Here is a 16,230-nt window from a genome sequence, read left to right on the forward strand (position 1 = left end):
GCCATGGCTATATCATTGTTTCAATTGCCACAAACTGTTGCAATTCAAGCAGAATCCTTCAAGAGATGGCGAAAACCCGAGATGAACTGTGGGTAGGATGGACTGCTTGAATGTTTTTAGCAAATGACAATTGTTGTCACTAGCAGGCAATGTTTGCATAGCGCGCACAAAGGTCCTAAACAAAAAGTTCTGTTACCCCCTCTTCATTCGTTAATTTTTTTTTTGGGATACGAAATCGGATTGACGTAAAACGGGTTACCCCAAAAGAATTAACAATACAATTTAAAGCGAGCTGTCTTGCTGGCAGTATACAAAAGGATAACACCAGAGGTGGGCGTGATTGGGGACGGAGCATGGTGTGTGTGTGTAGGGCAATAGAGAGAGACGTTTCAGACACGTTTCCAGGCTGTCCGCTCGCAGGCGGGTTCAAAGGTTGACGCACACACTTGACAATGACAATCGTTTGTTTTGCTGTCAATTGTTGCTGTTGTTGGCTAAGCCAAAACTCATATATATAAACACACACACATACATACATATATACACTTTCACAGACAATTTAATAAGAACTTAAAGTTGCGAATGGCAACGCAAGAAAACAAATGCCACAAAAAAATGGAAAACTTTTGCCATTTGGCAGTTAAAATGAAAAACGAATATGAGTTTCTGTGTGTAAAAAGAGAACGACTATAAGATACTCTCTATAAGATACTATAAAATACTCTCTCTCTGAACTGCATCTCTCTGTATTTTTGCAAACTGAGCTCAATTTCAGAAGCCGACGATAAGTATGAAAGAAAGTTTAAATTTGAATTCTGTTGTTTCACAACTGATGCAAATAACCAGAAAAAGCTCATTTTTGAGATTGTGAAACTTAGTAATATCCAGAGGATTTCTTTTATGTTCCTATTAGATATCCATAAACCATATATAAGCTCTAAGAACTTTCACAACCCTTTTTACTATAAATATACCTTTTTGGCCAATTGAACCGTGTGCAGGGTATTTAAATAAAAGTGAAAACTTTGCCGTCGTCCCCAACGTTTGTTCTTGTTGCTGTTGTGGGGCCAGGGCCACAGCTGCCACGCCCACATTGCGTGCACAAACTCTTTGACATTGTCATAGTCTGAGCCCCGTTCGCGTCCTCGTCAATCTACAATCTGCGCCACCCTCGGCCCCTGCCTTTGGCCCAGCAACCTGCACGACGTCTTGCGGTTGTCTTGAGTCTGCCTTTTCGCCTTGGCGTGCATATTTAGGGACAACCTTTATTAAATTTTTCGCTTGCTTATAATTCAAAATGTAAGCAGACGACACTCTCTCTCTCTGTATATGTGTGTGGGTGAGGCAGCAGCTGTGGGCGTAACGCCTTTTGTTCTGCTTCAGAAAACGTCTCAGTACCCTCCCGCGGCGCAGACGTCGCCGTCATTTGGTTGGCGCATTTAGATTTTAATTTGCGATAGCAAACTTCTTAATAGGATTTCACTGTCGCTGTTTTTCGTTGGTGTCTGCCCCCAACCTACTTTCGCATAACACCTAACACACAGACAGACAGACATTAGCAGACGTGGAAAATATTTTCCACATTATTCGCATTATGTTGTCAGCACGCATGGCAACTCCTTTTGAGTCCTGCTCGAGGTGCTTCCTCTACGCATTTCTTTCAATTCTCTTGCATTTCTTTTTTGTTTTCCATCTATTGGTTGGGCATTAGTTAGTTGTCTGGGTGTGGCAAATGGGGTGCGGCTTTGTCTAAAAATTGTGGCAGCTCTTATGGCTGTTAGGCCTTCTTAATTGTTTGACTTTACTTTTGTGCTGCTATTGCTGCTGTTGCTGGTTGTGTTTCTGTTTCTGTTACAGTTTCTGGCCACTCAAATCCCTATTCACTTTACCGATTTCCCTCGTTCTCGTCAAACGGCTGAATTTCCCAATTGTACGAGGCCCAATTCTCGGTTGAAAAACTCTAGGGACTCTTCGGGTTGTCCTTATGTTTTCTGGTTTTGTGCCCTTCTGAGATGTACATCTCTGTTGTCATTAAATACGTTATGCGTAACTACAATATCAGCTACTACTTTTCTATATAAATATACTACTATTTACTGCTATTACTGTATACTGCTACCATCTACTTATTTTACTGTAGACACTTACTATCTACTACTACTATCTACTACTATTACTGTATCCACTTACTATCTGCTACTTTTATCTACTACTACAGCTACTGTCTACTACTTTTATGTATACTACAACTACTATCTACTACTTTTATTATCCACTGCTACTTCTATTATCTCCTACTCTTACTACCTACAACTACTACCGTCTACTACTATTACTACTTATTAAAATACTCTACTACAGTTGAGAGTAATATTCTATTTCGCGAAAGAGTATTTGATTTTCGGCCAAGCACAGAGGGAATTCTTCTTTTTTAATTTATTATGATGTATTTTGCTGACATCGCTAAACAGCATTTGTTTAGGCTATCTAAATGCTCGTTGCTGTTGTTCTTATTGTTAAATTATGTAATAAGCGTAATTGGCTTCGGAATGGCATTAGCGATAACCCCACAAATTGTCAAGGGAATCGCGCGAGGGGGGCCACGGCACATTGACCATCTGACTAGCTAGCGTGTGGGCGTTCATCAGTGTTTTCTCGTTATTTATTGTGACTTTGATAAGCGACAACCGGTGGTCGTAAATAGACGTAGAGCAACACCACAAATTTATGTTGTCTAGACCAAATTAACCAGCAATAAGAGCTGGGCAAGTCTTTAGCAACGTTTGATTTAATTGCAGCTGACAAAGCCCAGCACCAGCCCCAGCCCCAGCCCCAGCCCTAGCCAAACACACATACAGAGGAAACATATTGTTTCAGTTATCGAGCACTGCATAATGTATATTTAAACAAGAACTTTAGCTAATTAACAAACTACCCAACTAACCAACTAACTGTCGAACATTGGACGGCAGTTAGCCAAGTTGTTGGCCATTAATTTCTAATGACAAGGCCACAAAAAGGACGCCATGTGAAATGGGCTCACATCGATCTCAAATGCAATTAAATTGAAATTGCTATGCACTCAACCAGCCATTGAAGCCCTACAAAGTTGATTCCGTTTTTGAGTGACTCAGCTACTGCTGCTGTTATTGTTGCTGTTGCTGACATTAAGTATACAACACGTGGTACGACATAGTCTTCAACGTGGCTACACGATAAACGTTTTAGCTGCATGAACATAATCCGACCAAAACTCATCTTTTTTGAGTGCCAATAGCAGAGCAGTGAAGTGCATATCAGAGTTTTATCAACAACTTTTTGGCATCAGCTTTTGGATTCGCTTTCATATTCATAATCAAAAGTACCAGAACATGTCCAAAACTCGTTGTGCCGTTGGCTTGGCAGGAAGGTAGATTTCTCAACAGCTTGGGCCACTTTACATAAATGGATGCAGGAATTGAATGAATGGCCAGTCAACTGTGGACAGCTGTGCCACTTGTCTAATATATGAACATGCGTTTCTGTGTGTGTGAATGTGTGTGGGTGTGCGTGGCAGCTGCATGGCATATGAAGCATACTTTATGGCTAAGATGAGCTGTTGGCTTGCCAACTACAAGCGCTGCTAATAAAGCGCGCGCAAGTGGCCAAGTGTGTGTGAGTGTGTGTGAATGTGTGTGTGTGAATATGTTTGTGTGTGTGTATGTGTGGCTCGCCCTTTGGCTGCTAGCGTCGCCCTAGTTGGATAGAAAAGTATGTCAAGATTTACGCGCATCGTTAAAGCAATAAACAAAGAAAGAAAAACGAGGTATAATGATTTGGCTCAGTCATACCCTGTAAATGTTTTTGCTATACAAGTTTATATAAAACAAGTTGTGATTGTGTTAATGTTTGTTGGTCTTACGCCTGAATAAACATTAGGCGACTAAAGCTATAGCGTGAATAGCACTTAGTGAGTTGATAATGCGTTGATAATTTGTAACTTTGTTAAATATTTTCGATAATGATCAAAGTTATTAATGGTTTTCGTATGGGTAGGCTTTAGTTATTGCTTATTAATTATGTATATGGAGGGTACTAGGAAGATGACCTTTAAAGGTTATTTGCGCTAACACAGCTTTATATTTATATTTATATATATTTGTATATATTGTTCGATTTTTCTCTCTATTGTTGGCCAATTCACTTCATAAATGCATGAACTTTGCATGGTCTATAAGCGTGATTGGATTGGGCTGTTTATAGCTGCGTATGAATATTGTTGCTCATTTCAACGTAACTAGATATACTATGGAAGATATAGAAGATATAGAAATTAGAGGAGCTATTGATGATATATATGAGCGCTATAGAAACTAGATGTGATATGAATGCTATAGAAGGAAGTGGAGAAGTTAAAAAAGATAAAAAAGCTCTAGAAAAATAAGAACATAAAAACTATATAGACAGTAGCTTTAAGTAATATAAATCATATAAGAATATAATATGATATTTTTTTAAGGAACTTTTATTGGATCTTATTTTCAGCCTAAGCTTCATAGCTCTTATCTTCTTGTTAAGAACTTGATTGGAAAGTTTTAAGTTGAATCGAAATATACATAAAATAATAATCAACCTTAAATACCCTCAATGCGCAACACTTTTACAGGGTATTGAAAAACGCAACCAACTTGACGCAGTCCATTTTTATATTTTGTATATAACTGTGTGTATGTGTGTGCTGTATGTGTGTGGATGTGTGTGGATGTTTGTGTGTGTGTGTGTGCGTTTGAGTTGTGGGTGTGCCAGCTGTGAGAGCACGCAATGCCAAAAGGTTGTGACGTCGCAGGGCACCCACACTTCACGGCTAACAACGCGTCAGTCAAAGTCAACACACACTTCAATTTGTTGTTGTTGTTGTTACTGTTGTTGTTGTTGTTGCTGCCAAGCGCTGTGAATGAAGGCGGCAAGAAAAGCGCTTTGGTAGGGCTGACGAGAAGCGAAAAAATTTAACACTGTCACTTTTTGACAACTGATGCGCGTACACACATACACACTAGCACACACTCACACTCCCACACTTAGCAATGCGCTGTCATATGTTAAAAGCGTTGCAATGCCGAACTGTGAGTTTTTCGCACGCCTCGCTTTTGCATATTTACATTTCAACTTTTGTCGCATACACACACACACATGCATACATGCATGCAATGGCCATTTGTGTGCCATTTTGATTTGTTGTCCTGTGTCACAGCAGCAGCTCAGCCACATCAGCCTCGCTCTTCAAATGAGTTGGTGGAACAACGGATAGGCAAAATGTTTTATTTAACGTTTCGTTCACTTTAGTCGCTTGTTTTCATTTGATATTTGCGCATTTCCGCATTGCCGACATGTCTGGCATTTCAAGCTTACGCACACATACACATACATACACACGCGTACACAAAGCACAGCTTCAGCTTCAGCTTCCCATTCGCCATTTCCCATTTTCCACTTTTCATTTTCCATTTCTACAGTTGCTGCAGTTGCTTTAGCTATTTCGCCCACCCATTGACATGCCACATCCTGCGCGAGGGCACGATTGCTGCATGCCACATGCCGCATGCTGCATGCAGCATGCTGTTGACGTGGCACAAGGCACGCCCTGGGGTAATTAAAAGCGTTTGCAGTTGGCTGCTCCCTCAGTTTATCCATATTGTTGTTGTTCGAGTTGTTGTTCAAGTTGTTCTCAGTTGTTGCTGTCGTTGTTGTCGCTCCAGTTGCAAACAGCAGCATTTTATATACTCTCGCAGTTACAGCATTTAAACTTCAGCAGCGTCGTCATTAGAAACTGTAAAATGCAGCTACATACATATTCTATTCACTTAGTTGTTAGAAACTTTGTGAAAAACATAATTTTTGCTTTTAGCCAAGAATTTAATTAATCATAAAACTGCAGACAGCAGCACTACTATGTCACAAAGGGTATTTCATGTGTGTGTCAATATAAAGTTTGTTTTTTGTTTTTGCTTTCATTTTTTTTTTATCTTCTAGTAAATTTGCTGTCTGTGTTTACACCCAACACAATGAACTTTGTTGTTTGACTTTAGTTTTTTTTTTGACGTTGTCAAAAGATTGTATTTTTCGTACTCTCTACACATTCTAGTTTAAACACTTCCACATGCACTTGACACATGCTCTAAACACATTACGTATACGCAACGTTGGTTACTGCTGTGGCATCTGTGCAATGGCTGGTGTCCACGACTCGGCTGGCCTGCTAGCAGCACAAAGGCGCTGAAAGACAATAATAGTTGAATATTATAGTGTATATATATATATATATTAATATTTTGTATAGAAATCTAGTTACCTGCCAAATGCTATTGCCAGCTTTGCGCTGTTTGTAGTAGGCATAAAGAGCCCAGCCAGGCAATTGTAACAGACCCAAGGCAGCCAAGATGTAGCCAAAGACTGCAAGGCAAAGGGTTTAAGTTCAATTTATATTAAAATTTATAACAAGTGGACATATAATAATGATAGAAGCTAGAATAATTTAACTCTGAATTTGGACTATAATTCTCAACTAGTTTTTGTAATGAATTCATAATATCCTGCCTTGAAGATATGCCAAATGCTAATTAATTGAGAACTGCTGTGGCATCAGTGCTCAAATATTTCTAATATAAATTGCTCAGTTTTAATTTTTTTTACTAACTTTCTACAACAAACAAATCAATGCATAAAAGATAAGCAAAAATACATTTAATAACGAATTTCATTAGTCTACAATTTTCTTTACAATTTGATTGGCTGCTTCTCAGTTCTAGGCTTCAGATTTTTGTATTCTGTGCGATAAATTCTTTCTAAATTCTATCTGATAAGCTGTAAATGGCCATTTAGTCGGCCAATTGATATTTGCAGTTGAATTCCTCAATGTCTGACTGCAATTATCAATCAAATCTAGCTATATATTATTTAATCTTAATGATGAGTTGATATGGTATAAAAGGTCTTCAGGCATTGATTAGGTAAGCAGCGTTTCTGAATGCCCCAAATGCAGTCTACAATTGCTAAACGCTTTTAGTTTATGCTGACAGTAAGCTCTGAGCTGCCTTACCATTGGCGATACGAGGATATGGCACGCCTTTGTATTTCAATTCCTCCATGTTGAGCAGCGTGTAGAGCAGCACAGCGGCCATCAGACCGGGCGTAATGTAAGCCCAGCACAAACGCCAATACCAGCCCGTTTCAATGCCCATCATGAATTTGATATCCGCGCAGAAGCGCCGCACGCCTGAGCCAAAAAAAAAAAAAACAAGTGCAGGCGATGCAGTTAGAGAGTGAGGAGGAGTAGAAAAAGGATATGCTAGAGTTAACACAGTTAACACAACCGTACCATAGAACCAGGCCACGGCCAGCAGCTCGCCAATGGCAAGTATTAGAGCGGTAAAGGAAACGCCATAGAAATCGATCAGATTGACTATGAACTGCCCGCCGGGTGTCACATAAACGATGCTCACGCCAAAGCCGAGTGCAACTAGAGCGCCAGCCAGGGCCCAGCTGGGACCAGCACGTTTGCCAAATTGGTCGCGGATGACGCGTAAGATGCAGGAGCCCATGCCGACGGTGCTGCCAATGCCTAATACAAATAGCATCAAAAAGAAGAGGACCGCAAACATCTTTAGGTAGTTGTGCTTTAAAGCGCACACGGCGCGCCCTCCTCTCGATAGCTTACCTGTGGCACATACTCAAATTTGGCAATTGCCTCCGGATACGAGATGAAGGCCAGGCCAGTGCCGCCTTTCACGACGCTGCCGATGTCCGTGATGCCCGTCTGTTTGGCCAAATTGCCCAGAATGCCAAACGTAATGCAGCCAGCAATTATCGAGGAGCACGAGTCCATTGTTGTGATGATAACAATGTCGCTGCAAATGGGGATGGCAAATGGTAAATGTAGCTGCTGGCCACAGTTGAGTGAAGTTTGCATGGCACCTACTTGTACACATTCCGGTGGAAATTGTTATAGGAGGCATACGTAATCACGGTGCCAAAGCAAATGGCCAGCGAGAAGAAGACCTGGGTAACTGCGGCATACCATACCAGTGGATTGAGCAGCTCCTTCCATTGTGGCTTAAAGAAGTAGACAATGCCATCCCATGCTCCAGGCAGCGTCACCGCACGCAACAACAGCAGCAATAGCACCACATACGGAAATACGCCCAGAAAGTAGGCGGCCTTGCCACTGCTCTTGATGCCACGTATGAGCACGGCGCCAATGATGAGCCAAGCCACAGCTAAGCAAGCGACCAGCTGCCAATTGGGCACACCGACACCCTCATCTAAGTTGGGCAGCTCATGGAGAATTTCACGCCTGTTCATGGAACGAATGTGAAAGTAGAATTTAGATGGAGAATTTGAGAGAGACTTCTTAGATTTTTTTGTGTATAATATGTATATAGACTGATATAGATGAAATCATGATGTGATGATATGATGATATGATATGATGATATGATGATATGATGATATGATGATATGATGATATGATGATATGATGATATGATGATATGATGATATGATGATATGATGATATGATGATATGATGATATGATGATATGATGATATGATGATATGATGATATGATGATATGATGATATGATGATATGATGATATGATGATATGATGATATGATGATATGATGATATGATGATATGATGATATGATGATATGATGATATGATGTTATGATGATATGTTGATATGATGATATGATGATATGATGATATGATGATATGATGATATGATGATATGATGATATGATGATATGATGATATGATGATATGATGATATGATGATATGATGATATGATGATATGATGATATGATGATATGATGATATGATGATATGATGATATGATGATATGATGATATGATGATATGATGATATGATGATATGATGATATGATGATATGATGATATGATGATATGATGATATGATGATATGATGATATGATGATATGATGATATGATGATATGATGATATGATGATATGATGATATGATGATATGATGATATGATGATATGATGATATGATGATATGATGATATGATGATATGATGATATGATGATATGATGATATGATGATATGATGATATGATGATATGATGATATGATGATATGATGATATGATGATATGATGATATGATGATATGATGATATGATGATATGATGATATGATGATATGATGATATGATGATATGATGATATGATGATATGATGATATGATGATATGATGATATGATGATATGATGATATGATGATATGATGATATGATGATATGATGATATGATGATATGATGATATGATGATATGATGATATGATGATATGATGATATGATGATATGATGATATGATGATATGATGATATGATGATATGATGATATGATGATATGATGATATGATGATATGATGATATGATGATATGATGATATGATGATATGATGATATGATGATATGATGATCTGATGATATGATGATATGATATAGTAAGTGAATTCTATTTAAATACTAAAGATTTTATTTAAATTTTAGTACAATGAAATCCTGGTAATCCCTAGTTCTTCTCTAACTCTAACCTTTGCATCTCTATCACCATCGCTATCACTAAGAGACCTAGATTTAAGGCAGAGTCCAAAGAAATATGTAGCAATGTCATACAGACCAATATATACCTTCGAACTCTGCTATTTATATAGTAAACTAGGAAAATATATTCACAGCTTCCTCAGTTTACTCACTCAAAGTAGAGCTGAGCTGGTGCCATTTTCCCGCTGGCATTCACCGAGCTACCATCGTGGCAATCACTGCCCCAGCTCTGTCGACAGGTGCTCCAGGGCAGCTCAGCACTGAACGAGGCCAGCAGGAAACGCAACGTTAATGCCATTATGCTCGAATAGTAGGTGATGGAGGCGCTTGTGGCTAGCACCTGGCCGGCAGCGACGCCCTTGAGCAGTGGTGCCAGATCGAAGGCGCGTAATACGCCGCCGCCACGAAACTGACCCAGTGAGATCTCTAAATAGTAGACGGGTCGTCCGATGACCAGCAGCGCTATCAAATAGGGTATTACGAAGGTGCCACCGCCATTTTGAAAAGCTATGTAGGGAAAGCGCCAAATGTTGCCCAGGCCCACAGACAAGGAGATGCAGGAGAAGAGAAACTCCAAGCCATTGCCCCACTCCTCCTTCGGTTTCTCCTTCTCGTCGAGCACTAGCTGCGCTTGCTTCCGTGACATTTTCGACAAATTTGATCTTTTTAGCTCTGCTGCACTGCGCACACTTTGAGGTCGCGTTGTCAACTGATTCCACACATCGAAACAATTTAGCTCAAGTTAACCGCAACCGCTCAGATTGCTCTAGCAGATTTCAGTTACAATTGGCATTGTGAAATATGTATATCCATGTTTATCTGGTTTCTGCTAGTATCTGGTGTTTATCTTTATCTGAATGTCTATTTGTAGCATTCCATTTAATTGGCACTAATAAAAGATGCTATGCGGGCTGCGGCGCGGCCGGTGCGGCAGGTGTCGCAGCGCACAATGTCACAGCTTCACAGTTCAGTAGCTGAGCCCAGAGATGTGCAAATTGTTGATTAGAGTGCACATGTTTATTGCCAGTTTAAACTGTTGAAAAGCAAATAGAATGCCGGCAGCCTGAGCTGTATTACACTTGTAAATCCAATCTTGCAAATGCGGAATTGACTTTATAAATTAGAATTAGAAAACACGTGAGTTGCCGCAGCACGTCTGTAACAGACGTCAAAGGTTGCGATTTTTATGTAAATATTATAGATATTGAATGCGAAACTTGATCTGAAATATTGATTATAGTTTCATATGGAAGGCTTAAAAGTTAAGGAAGCAATGTGAATTGGGCTTAAAATCAATCTCATTTTATTAAATCGTATAAATTTAGTTAATTTTGAGCTTTGACCTTCAAATTATATCCAATCCAAATAATCGAAATATTATGATTGTAGATGTAGAAAATATCTAACTGTTTCGATGCCAAATATTCTAGAACTCCTGGTAACACTATTATTCTTACTTACACGAATTGTTTCTTTCCAAATGTATTTTAAGTTACCTAGGAACACGCGTAGATCTCTCAAATATCTTAGCATTTTGATTCCAAGTGTTTCGTTTCCAAATGTTCCACAAGTCAATATTGTCATATAATACATCAACCACATGTTGCTGGAACGAAACACCATTACCTTGATCATGCTATATAGCATAGTGTTTCGTTTTCAATTGTTTCAGAAGCTTAAGTCGCAGCACTAACCCAAATAATACCTTACGATTAACAGTGCATTACAGTGGAAGCTTGAGACAACTCTCTAAGTGCTATCATTATATATACCGCTGATTCTCCAAGTGCAGCTGAGCAAAGTTTTCAAGTTTCTGACAGCACAGCCGTCATACAGAGCGCATTATTCTCGCTCTCTCTCTCCCCTTCGCCTCATCGTCTTTCTCGTGTAGTTTCGTGTCATTTTTACAGCAGGAAGCAAAAGTTGGCAACTCTTTTTGGCCGCCTGACAGCCACGAAAGTTTTTAATCATTTTCAAGAGTTTTCTAATTAACATCCCCAATGAAAGGCTGGCAGGGCGTGCAGCTGCCATTTTCCAGTTGCAGCAGCTGGGTGAAAATGCAAGGCGGAACGCAACGGAATGGAACGGAAAGATGAAATCCAAGTGCTCAGAAGATGCTGAACGTTCATTACGGTGACAGTTTTAAATGGGTTTTTAACAACTTTGGCCAGATTTCTGAGAATTAAATGGCTTTGATAACGCTGATTGCAGACGTCGACTGGAAATTGAGGGTAATGCAAAATCCTTAAACTCTTTACACTGCTCCTTTTTCTGCCTTTTCCATTGAGCGTTTATTAACGCACATAAATTGCCATTAGTTTCGGGCTGGGGAAGTTAATTAAAGTGCTGTGCATTAGAGAAGCATTCGGGCAGGCGGGCATTGCTTCACTTTTAATTGCAGGCTGCAGGCGTTGCAACTTTACCGTGCCACAACACGCAGATTCCAACAGCCAGGCAGTCAGCCAGGCAGCCAGCCAGCCAAACAATGTGCACAAAATGAGGCAAATAAATTTTGAAACTTTTGCCGGGGCATGCGAAACGCTAATGGGGCGCATCTGGAGCACGTAGTACATATGCCATATATGAGTGTTACATGTGTGCCTGTGTGTATCTCTGTGTGTGCAACAATCGATAACAGCTATAGCAACTGTAACTTTAACTACGACTGCAACTGCAACTTCAATTGCTTTGACAACAACAGCAACCACTTGCCTCACAGGCCCATCAACAACAGCAAGTGATAAGTGCACGACTAGCAGATGCTCTGTAAATTTTAATTGGATTTACTAAGAGTCAACTAGGCTAGCATAGAACTTGTTATGCGTTATATATAAAATAGATCTATAAAATATTTCGTTTTCAAACTCTGGAAGTTATCGTTGAATATATGTAATTAAAGGAATAATTGTTGCATCTATTCTTATAGAATATATTATATTCTTATATAAAAAGGAAAAGGGAAAAGGCATACATTTTTTAAATATTTATTGTATACACAACTGTCAATAGACTGCTATAAAGTGCTGTAAAATGTTAGCAGTTAGTGTTGTAAGACATTGAAATAATATGTTGATCAATTTATTAATATAGATTGATAATCAAGTATATAGATTTATGATATATAGTATATTCTATATCAGCTCTAGCTAGAGTCAACTTTTTCTTTACAAAGCACTTTACAACACTGCAACTTATTAGTAAACAAATTCCACAGAGATTGTTTAGCACTGAAAACTTTGCGCTCTGCACTTGAAATGCCCTAAGGTTTGTACATGTGTTTTACAAGGTATATTGGGTATAATGAGCATTGCAATTAGTTTTGCTTTTGCTGAAATATTGTTATTGTTGTTGCTGTAGCTGCTGTAGTTGTTTCTGTATTTCAGTAACTTGTAACAAGTTTACCTTTAAAATTGATTTCAACGGACTTTGCAACAACTTCCGTTTCCGCTTGAGCTGCTCGTGTACTTATTAGTCAGCATTGTATAAGTTGTGTGCGAGTGTGTGTGTCTTTCTGTGTGTAGCAACTTTTGCCATTTGACTCATGTGTGTGTGCTGGGTGAGTTGGGGCAAACGTGTCGAATTTTTACTTTTGCTGACAGCTTTTAACTACCCGCTAAGCCCTGACATTTACACACGACCAAATGATGCCACAAGCTTCTCTTTCACTCTTGTCCTCCTCTCTCTCTCTCTCTCTCTTTTCCTCTTTACGTGGCAATTGAAAGCGCAAAATCATTGAGCGCACATTTAATTTGAAATTAATTTTTAATCAACTTGAATTGAATTAAACTACATCGAGAGTTGTGGGCGAAGCATATATATGTCTATATATATATAAAATGTAATATCATGTGTGTATCTATATATCTTTTTTGTTGCTATATTTAAGCCAGTTTTGCGGTTTAGTTGCAATATGCATAAATAAATTAGTTTCATGCAGTTTTAGCTGGTAAATGCGTATTGTAAATTATAAATAATGATTTTCGTGTTGCACGTTGTACGTTGCACGTTGCATGCTGGCAGAACGCGTGCCCCCAAAAATAAGAGCAGTTCAAAATTGTTTTTGCTGCTGCTGCTCTCAGCATTTGTTTTGCGCGTGCCTCAATTATGGTGAAGCTTGCAGTTGAATGCATCTGCACCTGCACCAGAAGCAGCACCAGCAGCAGCAGCAGCTGCTGCCAAATGTCAAGGGAAGTGGCACAAACGAAGACGAAGTCTTTAACCCAGTTTGGCATTGGCAACTTGCTGCAACTTTCAACTAGCTGCTGCTTGCCATCCCTTTTTATCTTGCTGTCTTGTTGTCGCCTGCTCTGCTCTATTTTGTGCACCTTTCAGCCATTGTTGGCTTTGTCGATTGCAGTTTGGTTGTTTGCCGCACGTAATTGTTGCCGCACTTTGTTGCAGTCTCGTTTTTGTTGCGGCGCCGCCCTGTGCGCAAAAAAAAACAGAAAGTTATTAAAATGAAAAGGCAGAAGCAAATCGATTATGCCAAGCTTAGCCTTAGCCTTTGCCATTGCCTCTGCCGGCGCTGGGTCCGATTACCCGGCAGCCGCTGCGAACAATGCGAAAAACTTTGCTCCTGAAACTTTATCCGACCCGAACGTAAAGCAAAAACGTGAAGTGAAAGAAGAAGAAGAGAAAAAAACTAAATAAAAATAAAAAACTTTAAATTGACATCGAATGGCAATACTGAGGCTGCAACGCATGCCACAGCTACAGCAGCAACAACAGCAACAAGGCTTTTTAGTAACCACATTCGCATTCCCAACGACAAAGTAAAAAGTTTTGCGCTCGAACTTTTTAGGCTTTCACTTTTTTCTTCTTCGTCTTCTTCGGTTTTGTAGGCGCTCCAAAATTACCTAAATATGATACGCTTCAGGCGTTGCATACCCTATAGGCTTAATGGTTAGGATGCACTGGTTTTTGAGCAGCTTACAGCTCTTGCGAGGTATTTTTGGCTCGTCTTTACGCAGCTTATCTAGGCTTTGTAGCTATTTGCGAGTTATATAGCTAAGTGATGGAGGGTATCCCACGTTACACATACGCAGCGTGGTACGTGCCCAAGCTAAAGCAATTAGAAGAGAACTAATGACAGCTATGCAGCTATGTTTAAAAACGAATTAGCATGATATATATGTAGAAATGGATTTTTGGGGAAGGAAACTTGAACTAAAGCAAAATCAATTGAACTGAGCTATAAATAATAGGGTTAAACAATTATTTTACTAGAAATTGTCTATATAATCTAAAGATAATAATCTACTACTGATGATAACTAATTAAGCGAACCTTTTCGTACCCCGAATCCGTTGAAAGTGAGTATTCAGGGTATATTGGTTTTGTTGAAAATTACATAGTAGACAAAAGGCTAAGCCAACTCTTAGAGTTAGTTATCTTTGGCTCATTAAGCAGATCAACCAATTAAATGTATGCATGCTTTTTCTAGTTGTGTTTACAAAGAAAAAACTCCTCAAATTATAAAAATGTTATTCTTAAACAATTTATTTGAGATTGCTATTGCTTTAAGCCTAGTTTGCTTTGTGCTAAAAAAATTCATAAAACTAATTTTTGGTCTAGAATTAAAAATTTATAATTCATAACGCAATTCAATTTCAAATTCAATTCGAAATACAATTTCCATAAGCACATTTCAGATTTATGCATTTGTTTCCATATAATAAAATAATATCAAATAAAGTTCATAAAAACTCTCTTTTTTTCTTTCCAAAAAATAGTCAAAAATACAATAAATAATTTAGATAAAACTTTAAAATAATTGTAATTTATCAAGAATATATATATTTAATTTGAATTGACTTAATTTCGTTTCTCACATCAGAATGAATGTGTAAAGCAGATTTAATAAATATTTTCGATTCTAATTGTTTTTCAGCTGCAGCTGCAGCTGCCTTGTCATAAGTTTTCCCTAAATTGTTTTTACTTTGTCACGTACCACGCTGCGTATGTGTAACGTATTGCTTTTGTTTTTCTCAGCAGCTGCATGTGGAATGTGGCAAGTATGCTGCTGCTGCTGGTGCTGCGCTGACAAGCATTTCGTGCTCTTAATGTGAGTTTAACAACTCAATTGTTAGGTGACATTTAAATTTGCAACGAAAATTTGCATTTTTACGCCCCAAAGACTATGTGAGTTTACCTGTGACATGGCTGCTTGATGTGTGTGTGTGTGTGTCTTGTATGTGTGTTAGTTTTATGCAAATAATAAGCATTTGCTGTCTCCATTACTTGCTTAGCACGTCTAATTTTTGGCCAAGTTGAAGTCAACTCAAGAGTTTGAAGTGCTTGCGCCTTTTCGTGTTTGTGTTGCAGCATAGTTGACACAGCTGGCATGTGGCATGCGGCAAGCGGTATATGGCATGCCAATTGCCATTTCAACTTTAAGTTCTCTTTAATATCATATGACACTTTTGTTTGCTTTCTGTGGCACTGTTGCTCGAGTCCGTTGCCTTTGCCAGGCAATTAAATATGAAAAGTAATTTTCATTGTTTGTCGACAAGTTTTCTTCTTCTACTTCTTGTTCGCTTTCTACATAGCGAGAAGAGAAAGGTGCAGAGTCGGCAATTGTCTCGGAAGTGTTGGCAACTTATTTGCCGTCTTATCAACAGGCAGAACCA

The 16,230-nt window shown here is 39.0% G+C and overlaps 2 protein-coding genes across 5 annotated transcripts in view; one reads left to right on the top strand and one right to left on the bottom strand.

The window, feature by feature from the left end:
- The window catches only part of LOC111604217, a 63,468-nt gene that overhangs the window by 15,641 nt on the left and 31,597 nt on the right, over positions 1-16,230 (top strand). The gene's annotated exons all lie outside the window — the stretch shown is intronic.
- LOC111604257 (sodium-dependent nutrient amino acid transporter 1) lies at positions 5,618-10,327 on the bottom strand. Of its 2 annotated transcripts, XM_023322252.2 has the most exons (7): positions 9,754-10,327; positions 7,955-8,329; positions 7,694-7,883; positions 7,355-7,637; positions 7,076-7,252; positions 6,329-6,429; positions 5,618-6,252 (listed from the first exon to the last, which is right to left on the bottom strand). In XM_023322252.2, the coding sequence occupies exons 1-7, from the start codon at positions 10,245-10,247 to the stop codon at positions 6,184-6,186; spliced, it is 1,689 nt and encodes a 562-aa protein (XP_023178020.2). In that variant the 5' UTR covers positions 10,248-10,327; the 3' UTR covers positions 5,618-6,183. The 2 variants fall into 2 exon arrangements, with proteins under 2 accessions (XP_023178020.2, XP_023178029.2); XM_023322261.2 differs by lacking the exons at positions 5,618-6,252; positions 6,329-6,429; positions 7,076-7,252 and having other exon boundaries at positions 7,410-7,597.

Source organism: Drosophila hydei, unplaced genomic scaffold (genome assembly GCF_003285905.1).
Source record: "Drosophila hydei strain 15085-1641.00,03,60 unplaced genomic scaffold, DhydRS2 tig00008134-arrow-pilon, whole genome shotgun sequence".
NCBI lineage: Eukaryota > Metazoa > Arthropoda > Insecta > Diptera > Drosophilidae > Drosophila > Drosophila hydei.

Excerpts from the sequence above, each read along its gene's own strand:
- LOC111604257 (XM_023322252.2), bottom strand. The coding sequence starts at position 10,247 with ATGTCACGGAAGCAAGCGCAGCTAGTGCTCGACGAGAAGGAGAAACCG. Across the intron at positions 7,638-7,693 it reads AATTTGAGTATGTGCCACAG|ATGTTTGCGGTCCTCTTCTT; the intron begins GTAAGCTATCGA and ends AACTACCTAAAG. Across the intron at positions 6,430-7,075 it reads ATATCCTCGTATCGCCAATG|TCTTTGGCTACATCTTGGCT; the intron begins GTAAGGCAGCTC and ends TTTGCCTTGCAG.